Source organism: Ranitomeya imitator, chromosome 9 (genome assembly GCF_032444005.1).
Source record: "Ranitomeya imitator isolate aRanImi1 chromosome 9, aRanImi1.pri, whole genome shotgun sequence".
In the NCBI taxonomy this organism is placed as follows: domain Eukaryota; kingdom Metazoa; phylum Chordata; class Amphibia; order Anura; family Dendrobatidae; genus Ranitomeya; species Ranitomeya imitator.
This window is the reverse complement of record NC_091290.1, coordinates 3046961-3061160: the sequence shown is the minus strand read 5'-3', so window position 1 is coordinate 3061160 and position 14200 is coordinate 3046961. Positions and strand designations below refer to the sequence as shown.

The window sequence follows — 14200 nt, the reverse complement described above, 5'->3', positions numbered from 1 at the left end:
TTGATGAAAACCTTCAGTCATCAGAGAACCATATAGAGCGGCGGCGCTAATGAACGCGCCTGATGCATCTACTTAGGGCGAGACCTTGCGGGATTTGCCGGGATCTAAATGTTGTTTATGAGTGACGGCCGCCGACATAATGACACTTCCTGCGACTCCAAATCAGGCACAAGTGCGCACAGTTTATGGAGTTTACTTTTCCAGCGTTTCACGCTCTCTGTGAGTGGAGGACGACTCTACACCCGGCTGTTTGTTTTCTGTTTGCTGATGATGGCGCCGTTTCTGGAGTATGTGCATTGACTAGGGTGTACTCATTTTTGAGGGACAGTAACTGCAATTCTTTCCTTGTTTTCCTGCTTATTATTAGCTGTGTCTCTGCATTCAGGAACCATCACTTTTTATCTTTTCTGGTGATGTCGGAGGGTTCGGTTCGTTTGTTCTGAATGAGTTGTAGGATTTTTTGACACTTTTTAAAGTACATATATTATGATTAAAAATTATTTTTTTCTACAATTTTTAGAAGAGAATGAACAAAAAAAGCATTTTGCACATCTGCGAAGTGTTTTTCTTTTTGTTCTGCAATTCTCTATGAAGACATTTTTTTATTTATTATGCGTAGCTTATATAGCACCATTAATTCCACGGCTCCTTACAGACATCAACATCGCTGTCCCTATCAGGGCTCACAATCTAAATTCCCTACCAGTGTGATTGTGCGGGAAACCAGAGAACCCCGAGGAAGCGCAGGCAAAGCACAAGGACGGAATTCTGATGAGATCCTGGAAAAACTGAAAAAAAGGAAGAGGATTGTATCTACCCTGCTCAAAAGTGAGCGTTCCCCGGGGTGGGTGGGATTGGGGAGTGTGACCTTAATGTCCCTGCTGCCGGCTGTAATGATGGGAAGTGCAAGACATTGTTAGTCCGCCACTTCACACATCATTCTGATTATTTATTATCCAGCAGTAAACAGCCGACCTCCAGACTGATACATTGTATCCAATTCTCAGGGGAGAGGAGGGAAGATGCAGCCTGGCAGCCAGAACATTCGCATTGTACGTGATATCGCCCCAATAAAATCGCACCTATAATAATCTAATCACTGCCTCCATTGTGCTGAAATGACGTTTAATCAAACATGCCAAATAGCCTGCTCGGTGCAGCCTGGGTGTGGCCTAGAGGCTCGGTGCACCCTGGGTGTGGCCAGGAGGGTCGGTGCACCCTGGGTGTGGCCTGGAGGCTCGGTGCACCCTGGGTGTGGCCAGGAGGGTCGGTGCACCCTGGGTGTGGCCTGGAGGCTCAGTGCAGCCTGGGTGTGGCCAGGAGGCTTGGTGCAGCCTGGGTGTGGCCTGGAGGCTCGGTGCACCCTGGGTGTGGCCAGGAGGGTCGGTGCACCCTGGGTGTGGCCTGGAGGCTCGGTGCATCCTGGGTGTGGCATGGAGGCTCAGTGCACCCTGGGTGTGGCCAGGAGGCTCAGTGCAGCCTGGGTGTGGCCAGGAGGCTTAATGCAGCCTGGGTGTGGCCTGGAGGCTCGGTGCACCCTGGGTGTGGCCTGGAGGCTCGGTGCAGCCTGGGTGTGGCCAGGAGGCTCAGTGCAGCCTGGGTGTAGCCTGGAGCCTCGGTGCACCCTGGGTGTGGCCTGGAGGCTCGGTGCACCCTGGGTGTGGCCAGGAGGCTCAGTGCACCCTGGGTGTGGCCAGGAGGCTCGGTGCAGCCTGAGTGTAGCCTGGAGGCTCGGTGCACCCTGGGTGTGGCCTGGAGGCTCGGTGCACCCTGGGTGTGGCCAGGAGGCTCGGTGCACCCTGGGTGTGGCCAGGAGGCTCAGTGCACCCTGGGTGTGGCCAGGAGGCTCAGTGCACCCTGGGTGTGGCCAGGAGGCTCAGTGCCCAGTGGTTTTGCATGCACCATCTCCTTCCCAGGTGATTGACAGCTCTGTAGTGCCAGAGCTTTCTCTGCAGATTTTAGTCACCCCAGATAAGCCAGAGCTGTCAGTCACCAGTGAGGGATGGGGTATGCAAATCCAGCAGGTGGAGTATACACTGAGCCTCTTTGCCACGCCCAGGGTGCACTGAGCAGGCTAATTAGCATATCAGGAGGGAGACAGCGATTACAATGGTAAAGGTGAATTTGATGTGGTGATATTCCCTACAAGACTACGTTTACACTGTCGGTTTGGGCTGACGCGTGTTCTCATTACGGGATATGTGATGTGTAACGAGCTGGAAAGCCAGGGGTCCTCGTCTGGGGTTGGGGCCCTGCAGATGGTGAGGACCCAGGTGTCAGGAAATAGGAAGAATTTCTTATTACTTCAATTACACATGCAGAGCTCTCAGCTGCAGTTTCCTCTGCCTGCATGTGCCTGTGTGCGATTTCATCTTTCCCACTCCCTCCCCCTGCTATACAGCTGTAATGTGAGAGGTGTGAAGGGGATATGGAGTGCCACATAGGGATGAGCGGCACATAATGGGGCTATTAGGGGGATATGGAGCGCCACATAGGGGTGAGGGGCACATAATGGAGGTATTAGGGGGATATGGAGCGCCATATAGGGATGAGGGGCACATAATGGAGGTATTAGGGGGATATGGAGCACCACATAGGGATGAGCGGCACATAATGGGGCTATTAGGGGGATATGGAGCGCCACATAGGGGTGAGGGGCACATAATGGGGCTATTAGGGGGATATGGAGCGCCACATAGGGGTGAGGGGCACATAATGGGGCTATTAGGGGGATATGGAGCGCCACATAGGGACGAGGGGCACATAATGGGGGGATATGGAGCGCCACATAGGGACGAGGGGCACATAATGGAGGTATTAGGGGGATATGGAGCGCCACATAAGGGTGAGGGGAACATAATGGGGGGATATTGAGCACCATATAGGGATGAGGGGCACATAATGGGGGGATATGGAGCACCACATAGGGATGAGGGGCACATAATGGGGGGATATGGAGCGCCACATAGGGATGAGGGGCACATAAATGGGGGGATATGGAGCGCCACATAGGGATGAGGGGCACATAATGGGGGGATATGGAGCACCACATAGGGATGAGGGGCACATAATGGGGGGATATGGAGCGCCACAAAGGGATGAGGGGCACATAATGGGGGGATATGGAGCACCACATAGGGATGAGGGGCACATAATGAGGGGATATGGAGCACCACATAGGGATGAGGGGCACATAATGGGGGGATATGGAGCACCACATAGGGTTGAGGGGCACATAATGGGGGGATATGGAGCGCCACATAGGGATGAGGGGCACATAATGGGGGGATATGGAGAGCCACATAGGGATGAGGGGCACATAATGGAGCGATATGGAGCACCACATAGGGATGAGGGGCACATAATGGGGGTATTAGGGGGGATATGGAGCACCACATAGGGATGAGGGGCACATAATGGGGGATATGGAGCACCACATAGGGATGAGGGGCACATAATGGGGGGATATGGAGCGCCACATAGGGATGAGGGGCACATAATGGGGGGATATGGAGAGCCACATAGGGATGAGGGGCACATAATGGAGGGATATGGAGCACCACATAGGGATGAGGGGCACATAATGGGGGTATTAGGGGGATATGGAGCACCACATAGGGATGAGGGGCACATAATGGGGGTATTAGGGGGATATGGAGCACCACATAGGGATGAGGGGCACATAATGGGGGGATATGGAGCACCACATAGGGATGAGGGGCACATAATGGGGGGATATGGAGCGCCACATAGGGATGAGGGGCACATAATGGGGGTATTAGGGGGATATGGAGCACCACATAGGGATGAGGGGCACATAATGGGGGGATATGGAGCACCACATAGGGATGAGGGGCACATAATGGGGGGATATGGAGCACCACATAGGGATGAGGGGCACATAATGGGGGGATATGGAGCACCACATAGGGATGAGGGGCACATAATGGGGGGATATGGAGCACCACATAGGGATGAGGGACACATAATGGGGGGATATGGAGCACCACATAGGGATGAGGGGCACATAATGGGGGGATATGGAGCATCACATAGGGATGAGGGGCACATAATGGGGGGATTTGGAGCGCCACATAGGGATGAGGGGCACATAATGGGGGGATATGGAGCGCCACATAGGGATGAGGGGCACATAATGGGGGGATATGGAGCATCACATAGGGATGAGGGGCACATAATGGGGGGATATGGAGCGCCACATAGAGATGAGGGGCACATAATGGGGGTTTATGGAGCACCACATAGGGATGAGGGCCACATAGGGATAAGGGGCACATAATGGGGGGATATGGAGCATCACATAGGGATGAGGGGCACATAATGGGGGGATATGGAGCATCACATAGGGATGAGGGGCACATAATGGGGGGATATGGAGCGCCACATAGAGATGAGGGGCACATAATGGGGGGATATGGAGCATCACATAGGGATGAGGGGCACATAATGGGGGGATATGGAGCATCACATAGGGATGAGGGGCACATAATGGGGGGATATGGAGCACCACATAGGGATGAGGGGCACATAATGGGGGATATGGAGCGCCACATAGGGATGAGGGGCACATAATGGGGGTATTAGGGGGATATGGAGCACCACATAGGGATGAGGGGCACATAATGGGGGTATTAGGGGGATATGGAGCACCACATAGGGATGAGGGGCACATAATGGGGGGATATGGAGCGCCACATAGGGATGAGGGGCACATAATGGGGGTATTAGGGGGATATGGAGCACCACATAGGGATGAGGGGCACATAATGGGGGTATTAAGGGGATATGGAGCACCACATAGGGATGAGGGGCACATAGTGGGGGTATTAGGGGGATATGGAGCACCACATAGGGATGAGGGGCACATAATGGGGGTATTAGGGGGATATGGAGCACCACATAGGGATGAGGGGCACATAATGGGGGGATATGGAGCACCACATAGGGATGAGGGGCACATAATGGGGGTATTAGGGGGATATGGAGCACCACATAGGGATGAGGGGCACATAATGGGGGTATTAAGGGGATATGGAGCACCACATAGGGATGAGGGGCACATAGTGGGGGTATTAGGGGGATATGGAGCACCACATAGGGATGAGGGGCACATAATGGGGGTATTAGGGGGATATGGAGCACCACATAGGGATGAGGGGCACATAATGGGGGGATATGGAGCGCCACATAGGGATGAGGGGCACATAATGGGGGGATATGGAGCGCCGCAGTGTCACTATGTCACCATTTCCTGAGACTGCCTATTCTACAGAGGTGTCATTACCTCCGTGTCTGATAACTACTCCCCCCACCATTGTATCAGGAGTCTGATCGGACAGTTTCATCGCTCACAAAGATAATTCTAAGGTGGAAAAATGTTCAGAAACAAAACTGCAGCTAAAAGATAAATCTGAAAATCTGATACCAAAGAAGAAAAACTCAACCACAGGTGATTGACCGAAGATGACGGTCCAGACCAGGGAATCAGAATCCTTATAGTGGGGGCATCTGCAGATCCACGTACTGGTACAGAGAAAAGAGCCAGATCCAGAAAATGCAACAGCAAAGCACTAAACCTGAAAAGTGTGAGGGACAACAGCGCCCCTCCTGTCCGTGGTTGTCCCTGGTATTTTAGATCAGCACCATGTAAGTCATACCATATTAATGGAGGAACTTAGTGTAATTGCTGAAAAAAAAGTACAGTTTCCTTGTAACCTCTGCAGTATCATGTTCTTTTCTGAATCCTAAATCTCATTTTGATTTTTCAGATTGTGACTATTTTAGCGAATCTATCCATCCTGGATCAAAGTGCAGCTGAGATCCTACAGGAAAACGGTAAAATCTTGCAAATGTTATGTTGGCAGATATGCAACAGATGCAGACTTATTTGTGTGCAGGAGGAGTTTATGCTTTTCTGACAGTAGATGGCGATGTTGTTACTGTTATATGCTTAGTTGAATGTAATGCATATACTTGTTGTATTTTGGTTTCACTTTCTCTCTGGTAAAATGTCCTTTAGAGTTCCTGTTGTGCTGTATTAAGAAGCTGATGCATGTACCTCATGTTCTGTGTAGATAAAAGTTGAATTACCCCATATAATCTACTCTCACCAGTTTCTTCTGCGACCAAACTATGCAACATGTTAATCACTATCACCTCTGATCCAAGGTGATACTCCAGAGCTGCACTCACTATTCTGCTGGTGCAGTCACTGTGTACATACATTACATTACTGATCCTGAGTTACATCCTGTATTATACTCCAGAGCTGCACTCACTATTCTGCTGGTGCAGTCACTGTGTACATACATTACTGATCCTGAGTTACCTCCTGTATTATACCCCAGAGCTGTGCTCACTATTCTGCTGGTGCAGTCACTATGTACATACATTACATTACTGATCCTGAGTTACATCCTGTATTATACCCCAGAGCTGCACTCACTATTCTGCTGGTGCAGTCACTGTGTACATACATTACATTACTGATCCTGAGTTACCTCCTGTATTATACCCCAGAGCTGCGCTCACTATTCTGCTGGTGCAGTCACTATGTACATACATTACATTACTGATCCTGAGTTACATCCTGTATTATACTCCAGAGCTGCACTCACTATTCTGCTGGTGCAGTCACTGTGTACATACATTACATTACTGATCCTGAGTTACTTCCTGTATCATACTCCAGAGCTGCACTCACTATTCTGCTGGTGCAGTCACTGTGTACATACATTACTGATCCTGAGTTACATCCTGTATTATACTCCAGAGCTGCACTCACTATTCTGCTGGTGCAGTCACTGTGTACATACATTACAATACTGATCCTGAGTTACCTCCTGTATTATACCCCAGAGCTGCACTCACTATTCTGCTGGTGCAGTCATTGTGTACATACATTACATTACTGATCCTGAGTTACGTCCTGTATTATACCCCAGAGCTGCGCTCACTATTCTGCTAGTGCAGTCACTATGTACATACATTACATTACTGATCCTGAGTTACCTCCTGTATTATACCCCAGAGCTGCACTCACTATTCTGCTGGTGCAGTCACTATGTACATACATTACATTACTGATCCTGAGTTACATCCTGTATTATACTCCAGAGCTGCACTCACTATTCTGCTGGTGCAGTCACTGTGTACATACATTACATTACTGATCCTGAGTTACTTCCTGTATCATACTCCAGAGCTGCACTCACTATTCTGCTGGTGCAGTCACTGTGTACATACATTACTGATCCTGAGTTACATCCTGTATTATACTCCAGAGCTGCACTCACTATTCTGCTGGTGCAGTCACTGTGTACATACATTACAATACTGATCCTGAGTTACCTCCTGTATTATACCCCAGAGCTGCACTCACTATTCTGCTGGTGCAGTCATTGTGTACATACATTACTTTATTGATCCTGGGTTACATCCTGTATTATACCCCAGAGCTGCACTCACTATTCTGCTGGTGCAGTCACTGTGTACATACATTACTTTATTGATCCTGGGTTACATCCTGTATTATACTCCAGAGCTGCACTCACTATTCTGCTGGTGCAGTCACTGTGTACATACATTACATTACTGATCCCGAGTTACATCCTGTATTATACTCCAGAGCTGCACTCACTATTCTGCTGGTGCAGTCATTGTGTACATACATTACTTTATTGATCCTGGGTTACATCCTGTATTATACCCCAGAGCTGCACTCACTATTCTGCTGGTGCAGTCACTGTGTACATACATTACATTACTGATCCCGAGTTACATCCTGTATTATACTCCAGAGCTGCACTCACTATTCTGCTGGTGCAGTCACTGTGTACATACATTACAATACTGATCCTGAGTTACCTCCTGTATTATACCCCAGAGCTGCACTCATTATTCTGCTGGTGCAGTCATTGTGTACATACATTACTTTATTGATCCTGGGTTACATCCTGTATTATACCCCAGAGCTGCACTCACTATTCTGCTGGTGCAGTCACTGTGTACATACATTACTTTATTGATCCTGGGTTACATCCTGTATTATACTCCAAAGGTGCACTCACAATTTTCCATCGGTCAGTGTTGGGGTATTTCTGGGGTATTTCCCGGGTATTTCCTGGATGTTTAGGGGGTGTTTCTGAGGTATTTCCAGAGTATTTCTGAGGTGTTTCCCGGATATTTCCGGGTTTCTGGAGTGGTTCGGGGGTGTTTTCCAGATATTTCCGGGTTGTTTCTGGGGTACTTCCCGGGTGTTTCCTGGGTGCTTAGGGAGTGTTTCTGGGGTATTTCCAGAGTATTTCAGGGGTGTTTCCGGGGTGTTTTCTGGGTGTTTTCCCGGGTGTTTCATGGGTGTTTCTGGGGTGTGTCATGTTATGGGTGTTTCCTGTGTGTTTAGGGAGTGTTTCTGGGGTATTTCCAGGGTGTTTCCAGAGTATTTCTGAGGTGTTTCCAGGCTGTTTCATGGGTATTTCCTGGGTGTTTCGGAGGTATTTCCTGGGTGCTTCCAGAGGTGTTTTCTGGGTGTTTCATCTGTGTTTCTGGGGTGTTTCCGGGGTATTTCCTGGATGTTTAGGGGTGTTTCTGAGGTATTTCCAGAGTATTTCTGAGGTGTTTCCAGGCTGTTTCATGGGTATTCCCTGGGTGTTTCGGAGGTATTTCCTGGGTGCTTCCAGAGGTGTTTTCTGGGTGTTTCATCGGTGTTTCTGGGGTGTTTCCGGGGTATTTCCTGGATGTTTAGGGGTGTTTCTGAGGTATTTCCAGAGTATTTCTGAGGTGTTTCCGGGGTTTTTCCCAGATATTTCCGGGTTTCTGGAGTGTTTCGGGGGTGTTTTCCGGATATTTCCGGGTTGTTTCTGGGGTACTTCCCGGGATGTTTCCTGGGTGCTTAGGGAGTGTTTCTGGGGTATTTCCAGAGTATTTCAGGGGTGTTTCCGGGGTGTTTTCCGGGTGTTTCATGGGTGTTTCTGGGGTGTGTCATGTTATGGGTGTTTCCTGTGTGTTTAGGGAGTGTTTCTGGGGTATTTCCAGGGTGTTTCCAGAGTATTTCTGAGGTGTTTCCAGGCTGTTTCATGGGTATTTCCTGGGTGTTTCGGAGGTATTTCCTGGGTGCTTCCAGAGGTGTTTTCTGGGTGTTTCATCTGTGTTTCTGGGGTGTTTCCGGGGTATTTCCTGGATGTTTAGGGGTGTTTCTGAGGTATTTCCAGAGTATTTCTGAGGTGTTTCCAGGCTGTTTCATGGGTATTTCCTGGGTGTTTCGGAGGTATTTCCTGGGTGCTTCCAGAGGTGTTTTCTGGGTGTTTCATCGGTGTTTCTGGGGTGTTTCCGGGGTATTTCCTGGATGTTTAGGGGTGTTTCTGAGGTATTTCCAGAGTATTTCTGAGGTGTTTCCGGGGTTTTTCCCAGATATTTCCGGGTTTCTGGAGTGTTTCGGGGGTGTTTTCCGGATATTTCCGGGTTGTTTCTGGGGTACTTCCCGGGATGTTTCCTGGGTGCTTAGGGAGTGTTTCTGGGGTATTTCCAGAGTATTTCAGGGGTGTTTTCCGGGTGTTTCATGGGTGTTTCTGGGGTGTGTCATGTCATGGGTGTTTCCTGTGTGTTTACGGAGTGTTTCTGGGGTATTTCCAGGGTGTTTCCAGAGTATTTCTGAGGTGTTTCCAGGCTGTTTCATGGGTATTTCCTGGGTGTTTCGGAGGTGTTTCCTGGGTGCTTAGGGAGTGTTTCTGGGGTATTTCCAGGGTGCTTCCAGAGTATTTCTGAGGTGTTTCATGGGTGTTTCCGGGGTGTTTTCTGGGTGTTTCATCTGTATTTCTGGGGTGTGTCATGGGTGTTTCCGGGGTGTTTTGGGTTTTTTTCCAGGGTGTTTTCTAAGTGTTTCCGGGGTGTTTCATCTGTATTTCTGGGGTGTGTCATGGGTGTTTCCAGGGTGTTGGGGTTTTTTTCCGGGGTGTTTTCTAAGTGTTTTCCTGTGTGTTTAGGGAGTGTTTCTGGGGTGTTTCCAGAGTATTTCTGAGGTGTTTCCAGGCTGTTTCTTGGGTGTTTCCAGGGTGTTTTCTGGGTGTTTCCAGGGTGCTTCCAGAGTATTTCTGAGGTGTTTCATGGGTGTTTCCGGGGTGTTTCATGAGTGTTTCCTGGGTGTTTCCAGGGTGTTTTCTGGGTGTTTCATCGGGGTTTCTGTGGTGTGTCATGGGTGTTTCCGGGGTGTTTTAGGTTTTTTTTCCGGGGTGTTTTCCGGGTGTTTCGGGAGTGTTTCTGGGGTGTTTCCAGAGTATTTCTGAGGTGTTTCCAGGCTGTTTCATGGGTATTTCCTGGGTGCTTAAGGAGTGTTTCTGGGGTATTTCCAGGATGCTTCCAGAGTATTTCTGAGGTGTTTCCAGGGTGTTTTCTGGGTGTTTTATGGGTGTTTCTGGGGTGTGTCATGGGTGTTTCTGGGGTGTGTCATGGGTGTTTCCGGGGTGTTTTGGGGTTGTTTCTAGGGTGTTTTCTAAGTTTTTCCTGTGTGTTTAGGGAGTGTTTCTGGGGTATTTCCAGGGTGTTTCCAGAGTACTTCTGAGGTGTTTCTGGGCTGTTTCATGGGTATTCCCTGGGTGTTTCGGAGGTATTTCCTGGGTGCTTCCAGAGGTGTTTTCTGGGTGTTTCATCGGTGTTTCTGGGGTGTTTCCGGGGTATTTCCTGGATGTTTAGGGGTGTTTCTGAGGTATTTCCAGAGTATTTCTGAGGTGTTTCCGGGGTTTTTCCCAGATATTTCCGGGTTTCTGGAGTGTTTCGGGGGTGTTTTCCGGATATTTCCGGGTTGTTTCTGGGGTACTTCCCGGGATGTTTCCTGGGTGCTTAGGGAGTGTTTCTGGGGTATTTCCAGAGTATTTCAGGGGTGTTTTCCGGGTGTTTCATGGGTGTTTCTGGGGTGTGTCATGTCATGGGTGTTTCCTGTGTGTTTACGGAGTGTTTCTGGGGTATTTCCAGGGTGTTTCCAGAGTATTTCTGAGGTGTTTCCAGGCTGTTTCATGGGTATTTCCTGGGTGTTTCGGAGGTGTTTCCTGGGTGCTTAGGGAGTGTTTCTGGGGTATTTCCAGGGTGCTTCCAGAGTATTTCTGAGGTGTTTCATGGGTGTTTCCGGGGTGTTTTCTGGGTGTTTCATCTGTATTTCTGGGGTGTGTCATGGGTGTTTCCGGGGTGTTTTGGGTTTTTTTCCAGGGTGTTTTCTAAGTGTTTCCGGGGTGTTTCCTGGGTGTTTCATCTGTATTTCTGGGGTGTGTCATGGGTGTTTCCAGGGTGTTGGGGTTTTTTTCCGGGGTGTTTTCTAAGTGTTTTCCTGTGTGTTTAGGGAGTGTTTCTGGGGTGTTTCCAGAGTATTTCTGAGGTGTTTCCAGGCTGTTTCTTGGGTGTTTCCAGGGTGTTTTCTGGGTGTTTCCAGGGTGCTTCCAGAGTATTTCTGAGGTGTTTCATGGGTGTTTCCGGGGTGTTTCATGAGTGTTTCCTGGGTGTTTCCAGGGTGTTTTCTGGGTGTTTCATCGGGGTTTCTGTGGTGTGTCATGGGTGTTTCCGGGGTGTTTTAGGTTTTTTTTCCGGGGTGTTTTCCGGGTGTTTCGGGAGTGTTTCTGGGGTGTTTCCAGAGTATTTCTGAGGTGTTTCCAGGCTGTTTCATGGGTATTTCCTGGGTGCTTAAGGAGTGTTTCTGGGGTATTTCCAGGATGCTTCCAGAGTATTTCTGAGGTGTTTCCAGGGTGTTTTCTGGGTGTTTCATGGGTGTTTTATGGGTGTTTCTGGGGTGTGTCATGGGTGTTTCTGGGGTGTGTCATGGGTGTTTCCGGGGTGTTTTGGGGTTGTTTCTAGGGTGTTTTCTAAGTTTTTCCTGTGTGTTTAGGGAATGTTTCTGGGGTATTTCCAGGGTGTTTCCAGAGTACTTCTGAGGTGTTTCTGGGCTGTTTCATGGGTATTCCCTGGGTGTTTCGGAGGTATTTCCTGGGTGCTTCCAGAGGTGTTTTCTGGGTGTTTCATCGGTGTTTCTGGGGTGTTTCCGGGGTATTTCCTGGATGTTTAGGGGTGTTTCTGAGGTATTTCCAGAGTATTTCTGAGGTGTTTCCGGGGTTTTTCCCAGATATTTCCGGGTTTCTGGAGTGTTTCGGGGGTGTTTTCCGGATATTTCCGGGTTGTTTCTGGGGTACTTCCCGGGATGTTTCCTGGGTGCTTAGGGAGTGTTTCTGGGGTATTTCCAGAGTATTTCAGGGGTGTTTTCCGGGTGTTTCATGGGTGTTTTCTGGGGTGTGTCATGTCATGGGTGTTTCCTGTGTGTTTACGGAGTGTTTCTGGGGTATTTCCAGGGTGTTTCCAGAGTATTTCTGAGGTGTTTCCAGGCTGTTTCATGGGTATTTCCTGGGTGTTTCGGAGGTGTTTCCTGGGTGCTTAGGGAGTGTTTCTGGGGTATTTCCAGGGTGCTTCCAGAGTATTTCTGAGGTGTTTCATGGGTGTTTCCGGGGTGTTTTCTGGGTGTTTCATCTGTATTTCTGGGGTGTGTCATGGGTGTTTCCGGGGTGTTTTGGGTTTTTTTCCAGGGTGTTTTCTAAGTGTTTCCGGGGTGTTTCCTGGGTGTTTCATCTGTATTTCTGGGGTGTGTCATGGGTGTTTCCAGGGTGTTGGGGTTTTTTTCCGGGGTGTTTTCTAAGTGTTTTCCTGTGTGTTTAGGGAGTGTTTCTGGGGTGTTTCCAGAGTATTTCTGAGGTGTTTCCAGGCTGTTTCTTGGGTGTTTCCAGGGTGTTTTCTGGGTGTTTCCAGGGTGCTTCCAGAGTATTTCTGAGGTGTTTCATGGGTGTTTCCGGGGTGTTTCATGAGTGTTTCCTGGGTGTTTCCAGGGTGTTTTCTGGGTGTTTCATCGGGGTTTCTGTGGTGTGTCATGGGTGTTTCCGGGGTGTTTTAGGTTTTTTTTCCGGGGTGTTTTCCGGGTGTTTCGGGAGTGTTTCTGGGGTGTTTCCAGAGTATTTCTGAGGTGTTTCCAGGCTGTTTCATGGGTATTTCCTGGGTGCTTAAGGAGTGTTTCTGGGGTATTTCCAGGATGCTTCCAGAGTATTTCTGAGGTGTTTCCAGGGTGTTTTCTGGGTGTTTCATGGGTGTTTTATGGGTGTTTCTGGGGTGTGTCATGGGTGTTTCTGGGGTGTGTCATGGGTGTTTCCGGGGTGTTTTGGGGTTGTTTCTAGGGTGTTTTCTAAGTTTTTCCTGTGTGTTTAGGGAGTGTTTCTGGGGTATTTCCAGGGTGTTTCCAGAGTACTTCTGAGGTGTTTCTGGGCTGTTTCATGGGTATTTCCTGGGTGTGTCAGAGGTATTTCCAGGGTGTTTCATGGGTATTTCCTGAGTGTTTCGGGGGTGTTTTCTAAGTGTTTCCAGCGTGTTTACTGGGTGTTTAGGGAGTGTTTCAGGGGTATTTCCAGGGTGTTTCCAGAGTATTTCTGAGGTGTTTCATGGGTGTTTCCGAGTGTTTCGGGGGTGTTTTCTAAGTGTTTCCGGGGTGTTTACTGGGTGTTTAGAGAGTGTTTCTGGGGTATTTCCCAGGTATCTCCGGGGTTTTCCTCTCTGTTCATATTTATTGTTTTCTTGCTGATTTTTCTTTTCTTTGTACATCTATAACTTAATTCTGATTCCATTAATCACATTCTGAGGACATTCTCCCTATAAGACCCCGGCGGGGACGCTTCCTCCTGTAGTTGCTGAATCTTCTGCCAGCTTTACCATTTTCCCTTGGATCATCCTTGCGCCGATCGATAAACGTCAGGTCAATATTGATGATGACGCAGATCTCCGCTCTATCACTTTATGATGACGCTTCTTCTCACGCAGGGGTAAGGGCACTCATCAGCATGCTGGCCGAGAAGACCCTCACTGGGAGCGCCGCCGAAATATCTGCCTGTGAGCGGGTTCTGCAGAAATCAGCCGTCACGCTCGCACGCCTCTGCCGGGATCCAGAGATCGCACAATCTGCCATAAAGCATGACTGTACGTACACAGCACCAGAGCAAATCCACAAGCGCTGCCGCCAGAGGCGAGGGCTGCACGGCGCTGACGCAGCTCTCAGAATGCGCAGCACTTCGCTACATTGCATTGCGGCAGATGTGTTTCTACATGAGACTATCACACATTGCTTGCACACTACTTCTTCTGCAATGCACTGGTCTACCAGGAGGTGTCT

At 49.1% G+C, this 14200-nt stretch overlaps 1 protein-coding gene across 6 annotated transcripts in view; it reads left to right on the top strand.

Annotated features, from left to right (window-relative positions):
- Nucleotides 1-14200, top strand: part of INSC (INSC spindle orientation adaptor protein) — a 279978-nt gene that overhangs the window by 245489 nt on the left and 20289 nt on the right. For all 6 annotated transcript variants that reach the window (XM_069738644.1, XM_069738642.1, XM_069738641.1 and 3 more), the window contains 2 exons: nt 5790-5856; nt 13852-14007. In XM_069738644.1, the coding sequence (XP_069594745.1) occupies nt 5790-5856; nt 13852-14007 (223 nt within the window). The remainder of the gene's footprint in view (nt 1-5789; nt 5857-13851; nt 14008-14200) is intronic.